Source organism: Phaseolus vulgaris, chromosome 8 (genome assembly GCF_000499845.2).
Source record: "Phaseolus vulgaris cultivar G19833 chromosome 8, P. vulgaris v2.0, whole genome shotgun sequence".
NCBI lineage: Eukaryota > Viridiplantae > Streptophyta > Magnoliopsida > Fabales > Fabaceae > Phaseolus > Phaseolus vulgaris.
This window is the reverse complement of record NC_023752.2, coordinates 13,505,952-13,529,334: the sequence shown is the minus strand read 5'-3', so window position 1 is coordinate 13,529,334 and position 23,383 is coordinate 13,505,952. Positions and strand designations below refer to the sequence as shown.

Below are 23,383 nucleotides of genomic sequence, written 5' to 3'. Positions count from 1 at the left end.
CAAAAATTCATACTTTAAACCCACTGCTCTTTTCCCTCGGAAAGGTGTATTTCTTTATTTCTACTCAACTATGTTGTAGGCTCGTAAAAGAAGCCAGTTTCTCAAAATTGTTAGATGATTTGACAGCAACGTCAACACAATAAGCCTAATAAATCTATAATTTTTAATATTATATTGAAAATTTAAATTTAACTCAATTTCATAAAATTCATTTATTTTTAATAAAATAAAATTAAAAATGAGCAATTCTATCGTGAAACCATATATACAAGTTGATTTTCAAGAACAAAACCTATGGATTTTCATTCATGAGTTTTTAGTTTATCCTTTGTTGTATTAATAACAATGGCAAAGGAAAACTGTGAACTGCTTATAAAGCTATAAATAAAAGTAAAAGTAGAAAGAAAAATGGCAAGAGAACTCAAATTTAGAGCACTGAATATATACCTGCAACCCTTCTACTTATCCTTCAATAAGCTGAATATTACTAAATTACAAAATGGTTTGAATAAGAACCTCTCACTACCAAGTCTATCTAAACTAAACAATATATAAAAGCTGAAAGGAAACTGACACTAAGTTAATCAGCTATATATACATCAAGTATCTAACCCACATCTGAGAAAAAGATGGAAGAGACCCAAAAGGAGAGAGATAACTGAATGAAGAAAAAGAATCAAACACAAGCTTGGCCACCACCATCACAAGTGCAACCACCATTTCCAGAGATAACATCACTATCTTGTCTTGGTTTGGTGCTGAGGCAGCAACACATGAGAGCCACCACCAACATAAATCCCCATGCGGAAGCTAAAGCCTGTGCCCAGCTCAAGTAATTCTCCATCATGTTGTTTTTTCTAATACAAGTCCTCAATTTCTTCAAGTACTATCACAATTGAAATCAATGATAGTGGTATGTGGTAGCTATACCCTTTGGGGGAAGAAAGTAAAGGTATGAACATGTTGAAGATGAAGATGAAGATGGTGATGATATTATGAGGTTTGAGTGAGACACGAGATGCCCCACATTGTATGAGTTTGCAAGAGCCGAGCCAACCTGTGAATGTTATAGGACCCACCTCCCATCAGATCTTAAGCCACAAGTTTTTTATTCTTGTTGAGTGTTTTCTATACTAAAAATTGTACTTTATACTAAGATATTGATATATTAACATTTAAAATCCATAATATTTTATTTGAAAAAACTATTATGATACACTGTTTCGTCCAAATTCATTAGTATATATTTTTTTATTAAGGAAATATCTTTCTCTAGTTGTAAAGTGGTATTCACTCGTTAAAATACAACTTTTTTTTATATAAAAATATTGATTTATTTTCATTCAGAATCACTTTACAATTATAATATTTTAATTAAGCAACCACTATGAAATTCTCTTTTCCCTCACAACTCATTAGTACAGGGAATATTCTAATTTATAGCCTTTTTTATCAAGGTTAAAGTTTGTATTTAAACGTACGTAAAGCTTTGTAAACAATTATATTTTTTTTTTATCAGCAAAGAATTAATTAAATTAAAGGAGATACTTTTAGGGTACCCCAACTCTTTACAAAACCTTCACAAACTATCTTAACAAGCTTTAGGAAAACAAGGTAGAGAAGGTGTGCATATAAGACCCTATAAACTAACTAACCAAGCATAAACTTCAATGTTCAGATAGGAACAGATGACATATAAAAGAGCAGAAACGTAGGCCCCTTTCTCATATACAACCCCACTTCTCCACAAAGCCCACACGGAGTCCACTCTTCACTCACCTTTACACCTTGACCCATCCCACCTTCAAACCAGCAAGGTCCATTTGCTAAACTGCTGGTGACAAGACAGCAACACGGACAAGTTGGCTTCCATCATTAAGCTAATTGAAATTTGTTAGTTTTAAGTCTCAACCATTCTACTTTCCACTCGTAAACAGACTACGCAATTGGAGCACACAGCAGCACCACGTAAGCTTGAAGGCACTAAGGCATTCTTACACCTTAACTCCCCAACGCAATACATCACTGAAAACCAGCACTTTGCCTCTAAACACAGTGACCAAAATTCAAAAACCCCATACGATTCACATGGTTACCCTTTGCCTCACATTTCACTGCAAAACCAAGGTCCTAACCAGAAAAACAAAACCCAACTTTGGCACCTCAAAAGCTGCAGCACTCATCAGCAGGTTCAGTAAAAACCTACTACAAATAGTGGCCCTTCCTAACAGGCAGCCCCTGCACCCTACAACAAAACCCATTCCAGCTGCCATCACATTTACTTTCATTAGCGTATAACTGCAATGTCCATCCATAATGAGTGAAACTCTCCTTGAGATTGATGATCCATGCTGCACAACAAATCCTACACGACCATTATCTTCCCCTGCACCCAACAAACATTACCCACTCCTTCAACCATCTCATTCACTTCAACAACTTCTCAAAATTAAGAAGTAACTAAGAACCACCTTCCACATCCTATATTAATTGTTACTCCTTCTATTGCAGGTCCGTGACTACATCAAACAGCCCACTTTGAATTCACCCCTACAAACCGAAACTCTTCTAATTCTGCTACACCACACTCCTCCTACATAGACACTCCATCCATAACACCCCTTTCACTCATTTAAAGCTACTAATGCAGGATAGGGGGTTCAAAACCCAATCAGCAAAAGAGTAGTTAAAATCATGTGCCTTATGTTTCAGCCATAACCACGATTTAAGCTGGGCATTTTGGAACACTTCTTCCGCATCTACAACTCCTTGATTAAAGGCAACTGAGTTTCTATGCTCCCATAAACACCGGACTATAGCTGCCCACACCCCTTTCCACACCAAGTTTTGTTTATTACTACTCTGGGTCAGATGAAAGCTCACAAAGTGGGTCATTAACTCATTATGTTGGACATACAAAATTCCAATCCATCTATAGCACAAGGTCCAAACGCGCAGAGCATGATTACACTCCAAAAAGAGATGTTGACCCGATTCCTCCTTAGACTGACAGAGAGCGCATACAGTGGTGTTAACATCACCCCTCTCCTACTCAAACACTGTCTTGTTGGTACTTTGTCCAACAGTACCCTCCAAGCTGTGATCATCACATTAGGGAACGTCTTAACCTTCCGCAGATAAATGAAGGCATCGATTTGTGGTCCCCTTTCGGGCTTGTCAAGGCATTCCTAAGCTGAACTCACCGTAAAGCATCCGGATACATCACAAGTCCAAACCTGAGCATCCTTGACATCCTTAGTGACACTGGCCCTTGACATATGCATACTAAGGTCAACTTCCATCGGGATTTCCCACTCAAATCTTTCACGCCTCCATCTTAAGGTCCATTTCCACACCGATTCCTCCCACACACCTACCTCCTCCACCTTTTGGCCATGATTCAACGACAGAGAGTACAGTCTAGGAAACATAGTTTTGAAATTAACATTTCCGGTCCAAACATCCTCCCAAAATCTTGCTTTATCCCCACTCCCTATTTTCCAACCCACTTCTTTTTGGAACCACCCGATTCCATCTCCCTTCATACAGACCTTCATTAAGTCTCTCCACCACCAGGATTGGAGTTTCACTGGTATTTGAGAGTCACCATATTCAAGGCCATACTTTGAATCCAAGCATTCCTTCCACTTCCTTTTCTCATCAGAGATACAACGCCATCTCCACTTAGCCAATAGCGCTACATTAAACTTGCAGATGTCTCTAATACCTAAGCCTCCTTCCTCTTTTGGTTTACATAAGGTTTTCCAGCTGACCCAAGAAATCGGTCTTTTCTCCTTTCCCCATCCCCATAAAAACCTCCTTTGAATGTTGATTATACTTTTGCACACTGATTCCGGTGCTTTAAACATGGACAGATAGTAAAGCGGCAAAGCAGTGATAACAGATTTGATTAAGCATATTCTTCCTGTCATAGATAAAAATCTCCCTTTCCATACACTAAGCCTTGACTTTATCTTGTTCAAAACTGTGTATATCTAGCAATAAAATTTTCTTAACCCCGTATACCTTTCTTACTCACCAAGTCTACTTAATGGTGTATTAGATAATTTATCTTACAGAATTATGTAAGAGGAAAAAAAAAGGAAAAAAAAGGAAAAAAAAAACAGGAGAAACAAAAGGAAGATAGAGATAGTGGTGAATTTGAATGTTAGAGATTTCACGTTAATTAAAAATTATACGCAAGTTATGCATATATCATTTTCATTTTCTCGATTTTTAAATACGGATATAAAATTAAATTAAACTTAAAATTAACTTCTTAATATTATATATAAAAGTTATTTATAATTTATTCTATTAAAAATTTATTAAACTTATCAAAATATTAGTTATCGAATATTAATATATAATCTCAAGTACATGGTTAGATTTTATTCATATATAAATAAATATGAGCATTAAATCTATGAGCCAGAGCCACTGTGATCTCCGAATGATGATGTTCATGGGCACAAAAAGTTGTGATTCGACTTTATTCAATCAGTTATCAGTTTTCGTACTTTATGTTGGGAAAAAAATAATGCTTACTTATTGGTTTTTTTGTCAAGGAAAACTTCTTCTCACCTTTCCTTAAGGTTCACTTTTACTTATATTTAAAAAAAATACTCACCATCTTTGTGATAAGTATAAGAATTTAAGATTCTGAATTTCTTTTTCATCTGTGGTCAGAATACTAATTTCTTTTCTATAAATATTACAAAAACAAAACAGGTAGAAATAGAATTTTTCTTTTGAATATTCCAAAAAAAATTCGTAGTGGAGCTGTTAAATTTTATTATTAGTGGGAAAATTTTACTTCACTAGATCTCCTCAACTTTTTCTCCGTATACTAAAAAACTGATTTAGCCGATAAAAAAAAAACTAAAAAACTGATTTATCTACAGAAAAAAAAATACAAAAATTCTTAGATAAATTAGTATTACCAATGAATTATTCACGAAAAATTTATTGATAATGTAGACATTTACACGTGATAAGTTTGTGGGTAACAAGTAATACCCATCAACAAAAGTTTATAGGCAATATCACTCATCGCAGTTCGTAAGTAATATTTACCAATAATAATTCGTAAGTAATATTTACCAACAACAGTTCGTAGATAATTCTCACCTACAACTGTCAATAGATAATAACTTTACCCACTAACGTATATTTACCTACCATTATAGTTGGTTGGTAAAATGTTTTTAGTTTGTCTAGCCCACTTTTTTTTCCAGGATAATATTACCCACCAAATAGGTGGTAGGTAAGATAAATTTACATACACAAAATATTCACTAGCTAATTATTATTTTTGACTAAAATAGATTTTTTTTTGTAGTATTAAGATTTCTTTACGATTTTTATTCTAATACAATAATATTATAAGACTCATGCATTAATTAATTATTTATTTATTTGATTATTAGTAAAATATATTCTTTAAAATAAAAAAGTTATTTTTAATTCTTATTTTTGTGATCCAAGAAATATTTTCTATTTTTATGATAAAATATTTTAAATTTTATTATATGTAAATATATTCCTATGAATCTGAGACCTTATAACATTTTTTATACACTTCACATTACATATGTCCTAAAATTTAGAAATTTTCAAGGATTTTTTAAAATTTTAATATTAACATGTGTTTCAAAATCAAAGTATTGGACTAAAAATCTAAATTAAATAAACTATAAATTATAGATCACATCCTCTCCGAAAACAAGCAACCTGGAAATAAATATATTTTATAATAAATCTAAAATCTTTTAAATCTAGAAAACTATTATGTGTATCAAACGAATCTAGTTCACCTCATTCATCATCCCGGATAAGTGGAGTTTATGTGTGAATATTTGTAAAACAGTTTTTCAAAATTATCAATAAATGATTATCAATATATGTGATTAGTCACATGTAACTTTTTCCACATACATAGTTAGTCACTAAGATCATAATGAAAGGTAAATAATTAAACCATTTAAACAAAACATAATTAGTAATGAGGTAACAAAAGTTGTCCTGTGATATAAAAAATTGATAAAGTTTTCACTAAATAGTTAGTTATTGTTGATTTTGGCTTAATCCCAAGTCTCACATCGGTGGGTTCATTGTTTGGGAAGGAGGTTTGAGGGTTATAAATTAAACGCTCATCCTTCACTGTTAGATATCCCAATTTGTAATATCTTCTCCCATAATAATAAAAGTGAGTTGTTGTTTTTGCTGTGCTCGGAGATTAGGCTAAATTGGCCGAAATCCGTTAACAATTTTCGAGTGTGTTTTTCCTCTTTATCTCTTTTATTATTCCGCTTTATTTATTCAATATTATTTGTCGGGTAGTTCTGTTAGGGTTCTGTTTTAGTGGGAAAATTACCCGTTTTTCCCAACAAGTGGTATCAGAGCCGAAGGTTCGCCCTTGGGTTGTTTGAAATTGTTTGTAATATTGAATACAATATTTTGAGTTTGTGATGGCAAGAGGTCGTCAGCAAAGTCAGACAAAGGTCGAGTCGTTGCCAAAGATGAGTGTGCTTTCTGTCATGAGAAAGGACACGGGAAGAAAGACTGTCCAAAACTGCAGAAGAAAGGGAAGGCTCCGCAAGATGCAAATGTTGCAGAATGCAAAAATGATGTGGAATCAGATATCTCTTTAATTGTCTCGCTTTCAGCATCATCGTATCCAGATGAATGGATATTGGATTCAGGTTGTACTTATCGTATGTGTCCCATTCGGGAATGGTTCTTTGAATTTCAAGAACTCGATGGCGGGGTTGTTTACATGGGTAATGATAATCCATGTAAGACAACTGGGATAGGTTCAATCAAGCTGCAGAATCATGATGGATCCACCAGAATTTTGCGGGATGTACGGTACGTGCCCAAGTTGAAGAAGAATCTCATCTCATTGGGGGCTTTAGAATCTAAAGGCCTAGTTGTGACGATGCGAGATGGAATTCTTAAAGCAACTTCAGGAGCACTGGTGATGTTGAAAGGCGTGAGGAAGAACAATCTATATTACTATCAAGGTAGTACAATGGTGGGGACAGTAGCGGTAGCAACTTCTAGCACTAAGAAGGATGTCGAGGCAACGAAGTTGTGGCATATGAGGTTGGGACATGCTGGAGAGAAATCCTTGCAAATTCTTACCAAGAAGGGATTGTTGAAAGGTACGAAGGCTTGCAAACTTGAATTTTGTGAGCATTGTGTTCTGGGAAAACAACGAAGAGTGAAGTTTGGCACTGCCATTCACAATACCAAGGGTATTTTTGGATTATGTGCATTCAGATGTGTGGGGACCTGCCAAGACTCCGTCAATCGGAGGTAGGCATTATTTTGTCACTTTTGTGGATGATTTTTCCAGGAGAGTTTGGGTGTTTACTATGAAGAACAAAAATTATGTGCTTGAAATTTTCCTTAAGTGGAAAGCTCAAGTTGAAAACCAGACAGGAAGGAAGATTAAGGTTCTCCGAACAGATAATGGAGGAGAATACAAGAGTGATCCGTTCCTGAAGGTATGCCAAGATTGTGGCATAGTTCGACACTTCACTGTTAGAAAAACACCACAGCAGAATGGGGTGTCAGAGCGTATGAACAAGACACTTGCGGAGAAAGTTTGTTGTATGTTGCCTAATGCTGAGTTAGGCAGAGAGTTTTGGGCTGAGGCTGTGACATACGCTCAACATCTCGTCAATCGTTTGCCATCATCTGCTATAGATGGCAAAACCCCGTTAGAGGTATGGTCTGGAAAACCTGCAACTGATTATGATTCTTTGCATGTTTTTGGTTCTATTGCATATTATCATGTGATTGAATCAAAGTTGGATCCACGGGAAAAGAAGGCTCTTTTCATGGGCTTTAGTCCTGGAGTGAAGGGATACCATTTGTGGTGTCTAGAGGCAAAGAAGACGATTATCAGCATGGATGTTACCTTTGATGAATCTGCCATGTTAAAGAAGGTAAATCCAGAAGGAGCTGATAGTACTCCACAACAGGTGGAGTGTGCCCGGAAGCAGGTGGAGTTTGAGCCGACAATGGTGATCCCAACACGAAATACCACAAGTGACTCTCCTATGGCAGAAGAAGAGTCAAATGAGGAAGAGGTTCCTACCTAAGAATCTCAACAGCAATCAGCGCCAATTGCAGTTAGAAGACAGAGACGAGATATTCAGAAGCCTACTCGTTTCATGGATATGGTTGCCTATGCACTTCCAGTTGTTGATGACATTCCATCCACTTACCCATAAGCCATTCTGAGTTCAGAGAGTGATAATTGAGCAGGTGCGATGGAAGAGGAGATGCCGTCTTTGAAGAAGAACAAAACGTGGAAGCTGGCACAATTACCAAAAGGTAAGAAGGCAATTGGGTGCAAATGGGTATTTGCAAAGAAAGAAGGATTTCCTAATAAAGAAAATGTTCGCTACAAGGCAAGGTTGGTTGCTAAAGGCTTTGCTTAGAGGGAGGGAATTGATTATAATGAGGTATTTTCTCCAGTTGTTAAACATTCCTCCATTCGAATTTTGTTGGCCTTGGTAGCACAGTTGAATTTGGAGCTTGCTCAACTTGATGTAAAGACCGCGTTCCTACACAGTGATTTGAATGAGGAAATCTATATGACTCAACCAGAAGGATACAAGGTTGATGGTAAAGAAGATTGGGTTTGTAAACTTAGCAAATCGTTGTACGGACTGAAACAATCTCCGAGACAGTGGTACAAACGATTTGATAAGTTCATGAAGGATCAGAAGTACAAGAGAAGCAAATATGATCACTGTGTGTATTTGCGCAGACTTGAAGATGGTTCCTACATTTACTTACTCTTATATGTTGATGATATGCTGATTGCAGCAAAGAGCCAAGTTGAGATTGACAGGTTAAAGGCTCAGTTGAGTAAAGAGTTCGAGATGAAGGATTTGGGGGAAGCCAAGAAGATTCTCGACATGGAGATAAACAGGGACAGAGAGAGGGGGAAACTTTGGCTGTCACAGAAGCAGTATTTGCAGAAGGTACTACAACGTTTTGGTATACACGAAGATACAAAACCTGTAAGTACCCCACTTGCTCCTCATTTGAAATTGAGTAGCCGTTTATCTCCGACGACTGATGAAGAACGAGAATACATGGCGAAAGTCCCATATGCAAATGCAGTTGGAAGCTTGATGTATGCAATGGTGTGTACAAGACCAGATATTTCACAGGCTGTGAGTGTTGTTAGCAGGTACATGCATGATCCGGGCAAGGGTCATTGGCAAGCTGTGAGATGGATTCTACGGTACCTCCAAAATACCTTAGATGTTGGATTGACATTTGAGGCAAGATGAATCACTTGGTCAATGCATAGTTGGATATTGTGATTCTGATTATGCAGGTGATTTGGATAAGCGAAGGTCTACAACTGGCTATTTGTTCACTTTAGCAAAAGCGCCAGTTAGTTGGAAGTCTACCTTGCAGTCTACGGTGGCTTTGTCTACGACAGAGGCAGAGTATATGGCGATTACAGAGGTTGTGAAGGAAGCAATTTGGCTTCATGGGTTGCTTAAAGACTTGGGAGTTGGTCAGAAACAACTTGAGTTATATTCTGACAGTCAGAGTGTTATTCATTTAGCAAAGAATCAAGTCTTTCATGCACGGACGAAGCACATTGATGTTCGCTATCACTTTGTGCGTGAGATTCTCGAAGAAGAGGAGATTGTTCTCCAGAAGATTCACACTACAGAGAATCCTGCAAATATGCTCACCAAGGTGGTTACAAGGACCAAGTTTGAACACTGTTTAGACTTGGTTAATATCTTGCACATTTGAAGTTGGCGCCCGGAGGCGCAAATTTGAAGCACTACAAAGTTTGTTTTTGTTATGTTTTGGGAAGATTTGTTTTAGGTGGGACTTGAAATTAAGCCAAGGTGGAGATTTGTTGATTTTGGTTTAATCCCAAGTCCCACATCGGTGGGTTCATTGTTTGGGAAGGAGGTTTGAGGGTTATAAATTAAACACTCCTCCTTCACTGTTAGATATCCCAATTTGTAATATCTTCTCCCATAATAATAAAAGTGAGTTGTTTTTGCTGTGCTCGGAGATTAGGCTAAATTGGCCGAAATCCGTTAACAATTTTCGGGTGTGTTTTTCCTCTTTATCTCTTTTATTATTCCGCTTTATTTATTCAATATTATTTGTCGGGTAGCTCTGTTAAGGTTCTGTTTTAGTGGGAAAATTACCCGTTTTTCCCAACAGTTATATGATTAATTATGTGTAATGTTTTGCACATTAATCATTTGAAATTGACATTTTAGTGTGAAAGTTAACCTATTTGTTGCAATGCTATATATTATTATAAGTATTAATTTTGATAAGTGAAATTGAATCACGTAATGTTTCATAAATTCATTTATTCATATATAATGTAAATTCTTAATTATTTAGTATATGTTGTCTTTGTCTAGGAAGAGGCTCGACACCTAATTTAAAGAATTGTATTTACAATACCACCAGTTTACAAAGGCTCAAAGTCATGTATCACTCACATTTTTCCTCCCCACGTTCCAACTCACTTCTACCGTTCCCAATTTAATTTATTGGTAAACATCAAAATTGTCGAAGAATTTGTTTCCATTAGACAATTCATTCAACAGTATTTCTAAGGTCAACCATGTATGTTCTAGCCATAGTAATCAATGTCCTAACTAGTTATACCAACAGAAGGTTTCCCCATCATAGAGAAACCTAAAATACCAAAGCAAAATGTGTCATACAAAGGATCAATATATTTGAAAAAGAAAAGAAAAATGAAAGTCAAATGCATACAAGTTATAACTAGAGAAGTAGCTTGGATTTACCATGAAAAGATCCCACACGGAGAAACCTGATAATTCGAAAGTGATGCCACATCACCAATTAGTTTGTTGTTTTCAAGTCACCTGAATATTTTAGACCAAAACAATTGTAAATATCAATTGAATAGTTCAATTACCAAAGTCAATAATCACCCACCATATTGACATGTGAAAAACAACACAGTTAATTTGAAGCCATTAAGTTCTATTGCACAAAAACACAAGTCTATATTTAAATTTGATGAAAATGAACAAGAATCAAGTCAAAGATTTGATTATTTGAAACATGACTGAACATAGAAACATGAAGAATAATCATAACAAAACAATAAAGAAATAATACGTACTTTATAAGAAATATCTTACATACTAAGATTTCCAAATTCTACAGGAATAACTCTTATCATGCTCTCCAAGCTTTGCAAGGCAGGGGGATTGTTCCATTCAACTTGTTTTTATGCACATATGTAGAAAAATCTCTAACCATTTTCTTATTTTTATAGAGTGCAACAAAAAGAAGATCCTTGATATATATATATAGATACATTCATTCTTATATATTATTTATTAAAGCAAATTTAAAGGAAGTGTATGGAGAATTAACAAATTATAAAAAGTAGGAAAAAGAAAAAGTCACATGCAGATTCATAGAGGGAATATATTTGTTTTGGTGGAGGCAAACAAATTGCAACCAAAGTGAACTTTCATACTGAATCATGATGAAAGGGAGTGTTGTTATATATTATATATTAATTTATCTAACCATGACAATTGATTAAGGCTTTCAGTCATTATGTAAAATTTATTACTTAAAAAGGAAAACTGTGCTACAAACCTTTAATCATTACTTGATAAATTGAATAAAAGAAAAAGTATACAAGTATAAATCGTTATCATTTATTTATTTATTTTTAAAAACAGTTGGGGACATGTTTTTTTAGTGTGCTACAATTTTTCCAAGAGTTTATAAAAAAAAAAGTGTGATATTCCCAACTTTGTCAAAAAATTACATGGTTTAAAATTCAAATACAACATCAAACAGATAGGTACACTAAATACAACAATAGAAAGAAAAAGGCAATCATATTTGAAGAAGGAAATTGAGTTTGAGTTTGATTTTATTTATGCAAAATGGACAAGTGACACCTGATTCACTTTATATGTCACTTCTTTAAAAGCAGATGGAGGAATTCAAATTCGAATTTTTCTCTCCATTCTCCAAGGTTTGGCCTCCTCTCTTATAGATAGGACCTTCATCTCCATATATTTTTATTATACACAAAATGTCTCTCACTTGTTCTTGAGCCTTCTTAGAAAAGTCTCTCCTAATTTCGACTCTTCCTAGACATCTTTCTTAAGAGTTGGTTGTATCTTTTTCTTAAGAGCACATCCTCAATTCTCTTACATAAAATACATTCATTCTTCCAAGCTTCCATCCCTGCTTTGTTGGATATCTCAAACTACTCCAACTATATATGTTTGATGAAGCCAAAAGCCTTGAAAAGGAGACTTGGTGCATCATAAATATCTCTTATCTTAAAGCCTATGATGAAGAGTGAAAGCACAAAGTCTTTTAAAAAGGAGTTAAACTGAATTTTAACTACTCAGATTTTTCAACCTATTAAAAGTTTTTTCAACAGGTTAAAGTTTTTGTGTTACATACTCTACAACTTTTTCAATTGGTTATTTGAAGAAACAATTGATTAAAAGTTTCCTGATGTATTTTCTTCTAAAAGTTGTTTTAAAGTTTGTTTTGTTTCCAAATTCTATTTTCAAACTTCTTAAAATTTTGTTTTGATTCTACTTAATTTATTTCAGAATTATCAGCATGATATTTTAGTTTTCAATCAGTTGTTTTCTTAATAAATTCAAAATTATTTTTTAAATATGTTTCTATTTTGAATTTATGAGTAAAGCGTCCTTGAATATATTCATTCTTATTAACAAAAGCTGGAGATGAGGGAGTTTGGTTTTTGGAGAGTTCTTGAAACTTTGTGAGTTCTTTGTGCTGTTATTTCATCATTAGCTTGAGATTTTCATAAAGGTGCTGCAGTTTGGAGGTCCCTGATTATGTCAATAAAGTGTATTTGTTTCATACTTATTCTATTTTGTAAAGTTGTGTTAGCTTAGTTGTGTTAGCTTACTTCCAAGATAGGTTTTCTTGAAGCATAAACATTGCTGTAATAGTTTTTTCAGTGTGTGCTTGTAACTCTGGTAAGGTTGAATAGCTTTTCTTGACAAATCTTTTGTAAAAGATACTTTTGATTTAGTGAAATATACTTTTTGATTTAGTGAAATCCATCTTAGTGTAAGATAAAACTAGATATAGCTCAATTTTGAGTAAATTAGTATAAATCTTCGGGTGTTTTACTGCTTTCTTATTCATTGTTAAGAGATTCTGGAAATTATGTAAAAACTGGAATAAATTATGCACCCAATGTAGGGCATTTTTGAAAATTTAAAAGTGTGTATGATGGAGGTTAAAAAAGGTTGGATGTAGGATGCCTTGTAATTTTGATGAAAGGATCAAATCAGATCCCCATACTATTGCCCAGAAAACAAAACACTGGATATCTGATCAATACTCCGACCATATTTACAAAATAGCAAGTATAAAAACTCAATTAAGTTTCTAAGAAACTATAGAATTTTGTTTAAATTCCTAAAATTATTCCTTTTTTTATATTTTAGTATCAACATCTTATTAGTATTACTCAAGTTTCAAGAATCAAAATAATTTTAATAACTTGTGTGTTTTTTTTTTATTTGAATGTGATGCAAGAACTGAAGCTTTACTCATCCACTACGTACTAAAATAAAGTGCTTCAGAAGCATGCATCATACAATGCAAGCAACCATTTTTGCTACCTTAATCAGAATCACAACAATATCAAAATGAAAGAAACATAAAAGAAACTGACGTATCTTATGTCACCAATGTCTAGAGCAATTAAGAATTTTGACAACTAGAATGATGACACTCTCTAGGTTACAGCTTGTATCAATATTCCAATGCTTCCGCTAGACATAATAAACAACGTAAACAGTGTACTTTACAAAACAAGATTCCTGAAAATTTACAATCTGCTGGTAGTTCCAATGGTTGGCAGCTTTCTATAGAATGTTCCATTCCAATTAAAGGAAAATACTTCATAAAGCAGCAACACCTACAACATTTATGTCACATCAGTTCTGTAATCAGTGTCAGCGTTACAAAACACTACATAACATGCAAATATGTCAAAACCATGAAGTTAGAATGCTGGTATTTCAAAAAATAAGGTGCACAATAGAAGACATCACAATTATACTACAAAAGTTGACACTGCAAAAGGGGCAAGGCATTTGAAGTAAAGCGGAACATGGATCTAAATCAGTAACTGGATAAGTTTCTTAAGCCTGAACCTGAAGAAATCTTAAATATAGCCAAAAGACATATAAACTTCCCCATGTTAACACATTATCAGATTAGTAAGCCAAGTGTCATCATATTTATGACATCTGACCCCTGTTCCAGCCCCCAATAAGGGGGGAAAAACTCCTTAGCGACTGGACATAAGTTAAAGACAATAGAACTATTGAAATGAAATACCAAAGGTTAGACAATCAGACATTGAGTACAACTTCAGTGTACATATCTCTGGGGATCATGAGGTAGTTTATTACTTGTTTCATTTACCAAGGGTCTGTTTAGACGAGGTTCTCCACAAGACCGGGGGAGGGGGGGGAAGATGAATTTGACTTCTCCATAGACTAAAACTAGCTTAGCACAAATTAAAAATAAAAAATTAGAGAAACTATGCGAAAAATTCTACAGATTAGCTTATGCATAAACTAATTGTAGCTTATGGAGAAGCTAATTCAACTTTTTTTCTTATTTTTCCCTTCTATAAGGGAGCTTAAAGAGAAGTTCGTCTAAATAGACCCAAGCCTTAGTGGAAGAAAAGTGATAGTAACATCTGACAGAGAGAGAAGATATTTAAGATAAAATATGTTGTTAGTCCCTTAACAATGTTCGTTTTCTTCAGTCCTGAAAATAAAATTGCCCTGCCTCCTTTTGGCCCCTCATTTATGTAAACATGTCAGGTGTGGTTACTATTTTCATATCAAGGAGCCAAAAAGAAACAATTTTCTGTGAATGACAAGGACCACATCTGACATATTTTTCATCGAGGCTAAAAGGATATTATTTCACTGAGGCACTAAAAGTGATCATCTGTATATTTATAGGGACTACAAAATGAATCCTTATATTTGCCAACAAAAGGAATTCATGTCCAGTTCAGACACTGTTCTGAATTTTATGAAGTAAAGAGAGCTTGTTTTGCAAGCCTTTGAAGATGTACAAAATAAAAAATAATATGTAAAATAAAATATAAAGAACTGAAACCATTACATAAATCATCCCTATGTATCCAACAATGTTAAAAGAAATAACTGGAAGGTCAACTGCATCTCAAAAATCCTAAGAATGCAAAGAAAAACAAAGGAGACTCTGTAATGCACACCCTAGAACCTCACCAGCTATAGAATAGGCTCAGTCCTCTAACTACCTTAAATCTTTCCTACCTTATGATCCCCCAAGCCTTCCCCATACCACCCATCCACTCATTCTATTATTTTCTCATCTCTCTCCTCCAACTCATCCCATAACTAGCTCAATTGGCAGAATCTGTCTGGTTGCATAACCATTGCCATAATGTTTTATGGGAATTAATCCCCTAATCTATCTTTTAGTCCTTTCGTATTTATGCTGCAATTATTACTATGATTCTATGAATCTCACTGCCAGGTCTATAAAAAGACCAACGTTTAACTTCCAATATGTATCATGTTTGTTAGACCTATCTTTTGATAGCACATATACAGCGAGAATAACATTTATTTATCATGTCTGAAATCACGTGATAATGGAAAATATGTGACTTAAGAGGCTACACTTTCAACCTAACACCTATACAGATCTATTTCTCAATCACTTCAATGTACAGTTGTATTTTACATGTTTTTTGCATAAACATAAAATCATTAAGCATATTAATATGGACAAATGCTCAGGCAGAAAAAAGCACTTACATCAAGGACCAACAAATTTTATGTAAGCTACAGTTCACTATAATTGCGCCATACTGCACGGAATTCTTCACGGAATGTGTTTAGACGAGCTTTCAAGTTCGGTGTTCTAAAGCTTGCATGTAGGATGGTAGCTGAAAATAGCAAGAGAAAATAAACCTGAGCAAATTTCACAATTGCAAAAAATATTTAAAATTCTCAGTATGAAATTTACCAAGAAGACCAATAGCAAGAGCCCATAAAACAGTCAGAAGACCAGCAGAAACAAACCAAAGGATGAAACTTGCTGCAGAAAAAGGGGGAAAGAATCATTAGAGTCCAAAATATCAGATTGATAGCAAGGATTGACAGCACATCCCACATTACTAATGATTGAAAGAATCCCCATTTCAAAGACTTCATTTACCAGAAGAAAATAGCAAGACAAACACCCATCGCGGCCGACCACATATATAAATTGCTCTCTTGGCTGAAGGACGTCCACGAATTACAGGCCTGGAATTCAAATAATTGATAAACATGCATAAACTTCTAAAGTAAAAAGGGATAACAACCAAATATGCTTACGTGAGAGGAGGTCTCATTTTGGCAGCTAAATGTGGTGAAAATTGCCTAACTGTTCTTGTTACCTTCTCACTAAAGGTACCTGCAAAGCTGTAAAAAAATACCAATTACATTGACGTGAGAAATATATATATATATATATATATATATATATATTATTATTATAATAATAAGCACTTCCTTCCATAACAGTATACTGGGGCTGAATGAATGAAGATTTCACAGTTCAAACTTTCTCAGACTTCTACAGGTTTAAAGGTAAAAAAATTTAAAATATTTTACAAATTATCCTAAGGTAAATATTAAGGGGGGAGATAATTGGCTAATAGGCCATCATCTGAGTATAATAAAATATCTAAAGTCAAACTCGATTATTACAGTAGTTCATTGTACTCAACAGCTGTTATAAGTTATAACCCCTCGGAGCTTTTTTTCTTCTCTTTTTGGTAACCATGAAAATATCACAGCCTCAGAAATAATTTTGCATTGCTACTCTCCCTCTCTAAATAGAAGATTAGTAGAGTGTTAGAAAACATAACTTTTTCTTTATATCCAAGTCGAGAACAAAGATATTGACATAGTTGTCTTGAGTAGACCTAGAACATACACTAAAATCCAAATTTGATCAAAAGCTCTTGCTTTCCTACCATATACCTACCTTTCCATCCTGCTGAATAAGACCTCATTTTTCTGTTCATGTCACAGAAAAGAAAAAAAAAATCCAATGTGCCTCCCAAAGATATATGCTAAAACTACAACTTTGATCAGTGTAAAAAAAGATAAAAGTCACTCACCCGCTATTACAAATCATGCGATGAAGGAACCTTAAAGAAAGCTAGAAGTACAACTAATTCATGTCACGTTAGCTTTATGACAGGATTTCTTATGGGTACTCGGAGTGCAATTAAAGTCCAGCTATGTCATCTAGAAAATAAACCCCGTATTTAAACTTTACCAGTTTACTCCATGCTTCTAATAAGCATGATTCTGCATAAAGAAACACTATGAACACTGCAAAGAGTATTATTCAATATTCTACCAAAGGCAGCTCAGAATTTCCTTAACACAACTACCATATCAGCCTAGAAGTAAGTGGAATGACTCAATATAGTAGTAAACTATCGGTGTGCTATTGAGGTTCTGTTTAACAGTGTGCCAAGAGGAAAAACCATAAATTGAAGCATATCCTTGCACAAGCACGGAGTTCAGATTATTATTTTTTTTAAATGGAATCAAAAGCATTATTAAGCTCTAAAGTCATATAAAACCTACCCCCTAAATAGCACAACCAAAATGTTTGTAAAATCAAATAAACTTCAAAACCAATAATCTACAACGATATATAAAGATAGCGATTAACACAGCATACCTGTCATTCAGAAAAGCAATGCTGAGTGCAGTAAGAAGTGCGGCTACAATAGCAAGCGGCCTCCGAAGGAAACCCAATACTACAATTCAAAATGCTAATAATGAGAGAAGCCATCCCCAAAAATCATAATTTCAATAAACAGTATCCATGAAGCCCACTTACTGAGAACAGACACAATCAAAAGGAAGTAGTTGGTCCGGTAGCTGCAGCAAACAAAAACAAAAACACAACCATCACTATCATTTCCCAGACCCATAATATCTCTACTCTAATAATCCAAACCACAATATGTCAATAACAAGTTATCCCCAAATATACATAACACTATCCTATGATTAATCATCGCATCCTCGTAACTCGAAATTCACCCCGGAACCCTAAAAACAGAATAAAATAAATCCATAACGTGACCAGCCGTAACACCTCTAAACAAGGCCAAAACAAGGTAAGATCGTAAAAAAAAAACATGCAAAAACAAAAAAACAAAAAGGAAAAGGAAAATTCGTTCGGCTGATAATCTGATTAATTGAAAATAAATACAAAAGAAAAAGAGGTCAATGAAATTGCATGAATTTTTGTGAGGTAAAGATGAAATTGAGCGGGTTAGAGAAGAGGAGGGGACGGTACTAGTAGAGATTGCATTTGAGGCGGCTGTTCCATTTGGAGGAAGATCTGGGAACGGTAAATCGCGAGAAGAATTCCGACAGTGGGCGCGGCGGCAACGACCAATCGACCTCGCGGAGAGCGTCGACGAGATCCTCAGCGGTGACGTTTCCCCAATCCATTATTCTCTCTCACACGCACTTTCTCTGATTAACGAAGAAAAAGTTTGTTGGAAAAGGAAGTGAGGAACGAATTGAATGGAGGAAGAAAAGAAGATGAAGGAAAGTAGGAAAGTGCCAAGAGTGAAGAAAGGGGAAATGGAAATGAAGCTTGCGATTTTATTTTTTGACTTCTCTTCCTTGATGGGTTATCACAAAAGGAAAAAACAAAGATAATTACGTTTGTCTGAGCCCGGGTTCGAACCGGGGACCTCTAGTGTGTGAGACTAGCGTGATAACCGACTACACCACCCAGACAACATTACTATGTGATTTGCTTTTCAACTAGTAAATATAAATTATATCTTAAATGAAAAATAGCTATGAAAATTGTAAGATGTTGTACTCCGAAGAACTTTTACTTCGTATGTTTGTTAAAACTTGATTTTAATATAATTTTGTTTTAATATAGAAAAAAAAAATTATAAAAAAATGATGTGTATATAAATTTGAAAAAAAAGTTATTAATTTTAAGCTTATATTTTACATGTTTATGAACAACTTATTTTGTATAAGAAACAATTAAAATTGAGAAAATTAAGTTTTTTTTTTCAAACGCACTCTTAATAACAATTATTTTTATTCTTTATGTGTATTATGTTTATCTTTTTTTTCCTCAACACTAAGATAATATAATTAAAAATAATATTAATTGTTTATCATCTCTCCGCGTAACTATTAACAATTGTTTTCCATACTTTGTCTTTTTTATGACAATCATTAACTCCTATCAAGGATTTACATCTAATAAAAAAAACCTACAAGAGCTTTTTAAACACATACAATGATATAAAACCTATGTAAATAAAAACCTATAAGAGCTTGTTAAACACATACAATAAATATAAAACCTTGGTTCGACATTTAACACTTGTTTTTTACGAGGATTATGTATAGAAAAATCAATTATTAAGTTTAATAGATGATTTCATGATAGTCTATAAAATTAAGGTTTTCTTCTAAGTTACAATTTATTACTATTTTTATATAATTTAAATTTAATTATATTGAGTGAGAACTTGAATGCATTAATATGTGATGGAAATTTATCTATGCTGAAAATAAATAAATAAATAAATTAGTTTCATATAAGTATTGTTAATAACCTTGATTTGAGTAAATCTAAAGCCCTGCAAAATAAAATTACCAAAATTTTGTCTCGTTGTTATGACAACTAATATAAGTTGAGATAAGTCCAATTCTCATTTAATCATTGGCAACCATTGCAAATAAAAGGAGAGATACAAATTTCTTAAAAGAATTTCTATTCATCGTGATTTGACATTGTAATCTAAATCTACTTAAACAACAATTCATTTCTCTCTTTCACATTGTCACTGACCCATGAGAGAGAGAGAAAATCAAGTCCTTATTTCTTTACCACTTTTACTTTCAATCTAAGGTAATTTCTTCCCCTTCTAATGCTTATAATTTTTATTCTAATCCGTTTATCCATTTAATTTTAAAAGGTTATCTTAGGCGAAACTCATTCTAAGACTCTTTATAATGAAGTATATTGTAAATTAAAATAAGAGTTGACTCCAAATCCTAAACTTCATCTTAGTGTTTTTATTTTACAATCTTTATAATTGGTTTGTTCTACTCTTTATTTTTGTTTGTGAGCACTATTTACAAAATTTGAGTCAAGAAATGGATTTCTTTAGTAGAAAAACTAAGGTTTAATTAAAAAATCATTTAAATTGAAGTTTTAAAAAATAAGTTATTAATAAATTAAGTTTTTCATTTCTTATGCAAATTATTTGTCAAGAAGTACAAATTTGAGTTTTTTAGAAAGCCTCGAGTGATAGCATTCAAACAATTTGATCTTTTTTATAAAGTCTTAAGTGATAACATTTGATTTGTTTGAGGGTCAAGAATGACCATAAAGAATAGTGTTTATTTCTTCTTCGGATAAGTTGTTGTCCCAAGACATGAAGAATATGACTGTTAAAAATGTAGGCCTTAAACAAGAGGGGGGGGGGGGGGGGGGGGGGATGAAAGATTTTCAGAAATGTTTAAGGTAGATTGAAAGCCAATGAGAAATCAATGAAGTAGAAATTAGTTCAACCAAAAACAAATTTGTTTTTAATATGTTTCTAGAAAATCAACTGGTTGTTTTTGCGAAACAATCGGTTGTTTTTATCAGCAGTTATTAAAAGCTAAAGCAGAACATAGAAAGATCAACACATAAATTTTTATACTGGTTTACTCATTATCAAGAGTTACATCCAGTCCTAAAAAACCTTAGAATATTCCACTAAGCAATCAATCACCTTGATTACACAACACACACCAAAGTGGTGATATTAAACCCTTCAAGAACACACCACCTTTGGCAAAACCACCACATATCTCAGGATAGCCTCTGGATCTGCACAACAACAATTCTTACAAAAATACAATAGTCAAGAGAGAAAAGGAATGATAACACCTGGTACAATCACAGATTGAACAGAAAATATACAATGCAATCTTATTCCACTCTTAAAAAGAATCCAAATCTTAAAGCAATCTTGGAAAAACTGATTTGAAAGAGATAATCTAAATCACTAACAACCAGGAGCGTAGAACAAATTATTTAAACTCCAATTAGTTGTTAAAAACATTTAATGCAATAGCCAAATCAGTTTTAAAACAATTAAAACAGATTAAACCACTTTAACAATCATTTGAATTGGCTTGAGAGCAAAGTCAACCAATTTCAATCTTTTCAAATTCTTTTAAAAAATACTAAGTGTAAAACAACCGGTTGAATCGACATTTCAACAGGTTGATTTTCCACTTTCTTTAGAAAACATATATTTTTCAAAAGAACTTGAATCAAGCAACCTTGGATCATAACATTAAGTGGATTAACAAATTCAAACTACACAAAACACACACACTCAACCAGCAGTAGAGTCTTCTAGCAATCCACTTGGATTTGGAGACATCAAAGCCTATGTTCAACAATGACTTCTTCTTCCTTTAGTAGGCAACGTCTAGGATGTTGTAGGCAAAGACTTTGAAGATCTTCTTGACCACTTCTTTAGAAAAATTGTCTTCTACTTTTTCTGCCTTAGACTATTTAAGTTTCATGATTTCAGGAGTTTCTCAGTGTCAGAAACTAAACCCATCCTACAAAACCAAAGATCTTGTCCAAGGGATGTCCAACACGTTCAAAATAGTTGAAGTTTATGAACTTTTTGGGTATGAACTATATCTCTAAAATGATAACATTGCTTCAGTTGAGGTGAAGACAAATGGAGCAACATGCTTAGCTTTCTTAGGGGTCATTGGTCTTCGTAGAAAGAAGGAGAGAACTATTCTTCAAAGTGTTAGAATGTATGACTTTAAACTAGAGGGGGGTGAATGGTTTAAAGAGGGTTTTCGCAAACTTTTAAGTCTAGAATGAAATTACTTCGAGAAAACTTGATTCAGAATTCAGTTTGCCAAAAACACAAAGCAATTTAGCACAACACCAGAAAAACAATCGGTTGTTTCGCAGAAACAATCGGTTGTTTATACCAGTTCACAAATATAAACTGAAATTAAAGAGTTCAAGGGATAGAGAGATTGTACACACAGGTTTATACTGGTTCACTCTTAAACCAAGAGCTACATCTAGTCTTCCTAGAAACCACTGGGGAATCCACTAAGCAATCAACCCTAGATTACTTACAACACTACCAAAGAAGTGACCTTGATCCCCTCAAGACACACTTCCTTTGACTCAGCACAAACACCACTAAGAATGCTGATCTTGACAACCTCAAGAGCACACAACACTTCTCAGCTTCACACACAGAGTTTCTTCAAAGTACAAAAGGATTACACTTGTTACAGAAAGATCTGAAATCAATACAAGATGAAAATTTGATTCCACACTCTCTTGATCCAAGCAATCTCTAAGCAAACTTTAACTCTTCAAAAGCCAAATCAGTGAAAAACTCAAATCTGTTTTTCTTTGATTAAATCTCAATTCTTGTTTGTTACATAATCTGAACAAACTATTTATTGCTTTCAAAGACTGGTCAAAGCATTTAAAACTGGAGCGTAATCAGTTATAAAATCATTTAATGCTCAGTCAAAGCACAAAACAGTTTTCTGTTATGGTCCCAAAACAAACAATCGGTTGAATACTCGAATCAATCGGTTGTTTTGGTTTGACAGCAAGTCAACCATCAAAAACAGTTTTCAACCTTTCTAAAAACACCTAAGTATAAAACAATCGGTTGTTTTGACAAAACAACAGGTTGTTTTTCACTTAGTTTGAAAAACACTTTCAATAAAAAGGTTTAAGAATGCTTAAGCTTTGGATTCAATCAAGAGTGGATTTACAGATAATCTACCCCAGATCCTATTCTAAAACACCTCAGCAACAACAAGCACAACCAACCTTCCATCAAACTTCAAAGGGTTTGGTTTCTTCAAAGCTTGAACACACTTGATTCAACACAAAGATTCAAACATTTTTTTAGAGGAAAAAACATGTAGGAGAAAGCTTGAGGAATGTTAAAAGAATAGCTCTTTCGATGAATAGAAGATGAACAACTGAAGCATCGGTTGGGGTTTTTCTTTTTGATGTGGATGACAACATGGAAGCATTTGTGGCAATTTTCACCTTTTAACATGTTTTTGGATACTTTGATCCAAGACATTTGGGACTTCATGCATTAAAGAATGTATTGTTCCCTTCTTTAATGAATGAGAGAGAAACTAAAATTTCAAGAGACATTTTTGCACAAACTTGT

General features: G+C 34.0%; 2 protein-coding genes and 1 non-coding gene across 3 annotated transcripts; all 3 read right to left on the bottom strand.

Annotated features, from left to right (window-relative positions):
• Positions 1-3,188: 3,188 nt before the first annotated feature.
• On the bottom strand, positions 3,189-3,932 carry LOC137824613 (uncharacterized mitochondrial protein AtMg00310-like). The gene has a single exon (XM_068630280.1). The coding sequence runs from the start codon at positions 3,930-3,932 to the stop codon at positions 3,189-3,191; it is 744 nt and encodes a 247-aa protein (XP_068486381.1).
• Positions 3,933-13,730: 9,798 nt separating this feature from the next.
• On the bottom strand, positions 13,731-18,856 carry LOC137823386 (PRA1 family protein A1-like). The gene is made up of 8 exons (XM_068628492.1): positions 18,457-18,856; positions 17,992-18,032; positions 17,830-17,908; positions 16,464-16,550; positions 16,303-16,391; positions 16,111-16,182; positions 15,900-16,030; positions 13,731-13,990 (listed from the first exon to the last, which is right to left on the bottom strand). The coding sequence occupies exons 1-7, from the start codon at positions 18,612-18,614 to the stop codon at positions 15,927-15,929; spliced, it is 630 nt and encodes a 209-aa protein (XP_068484593.1). The 5' UTR covers positions 18,615-18,856; the 3' UTR covers positions 13,731-13,990; positions 15,900-15,926.
• On the bottom strand, positions 18,835-18,908 carry TRNAV-CAC (transfer RNA valine (anticodon CAC)). Its single transcript has one exon. It is a non-coding gene; the product is annotated as a tRNA-Val (tRNA).
• Positions 18,909-23,383: the final 4,475 nt, after the last annotated feature.

Coding starts and splice junctions, on each gene's coding strand:
- LOC137823386 (XM_068628492.1), bottom strand. CDS start 18,614: ATGGATTGGGGAAACGTCACCGCTGAGGATCTCGTCGACGCTCTCCGC. Junction 18,033..18,456: donor CTCAAATGCAATCTCTACTA/GTACCGTCCCCT, acceptor TGTTTGCTGCAG/CTACCGGACCAACTACTTCC. Junction 16,031..16,110: donor TCTTGCTATTGGTCTTCTTG/GTAAATTTCATA, acceptor TGCTATTTTCAG/CTACCATCCTACATGCAAGC.
- LOC137824613 (XM_068630280.1), bottom strand. CDS start 3,932: ATGACAGGAAGAATATGCTTAATCAAATCTGTTATCACTGCTTTGCCG.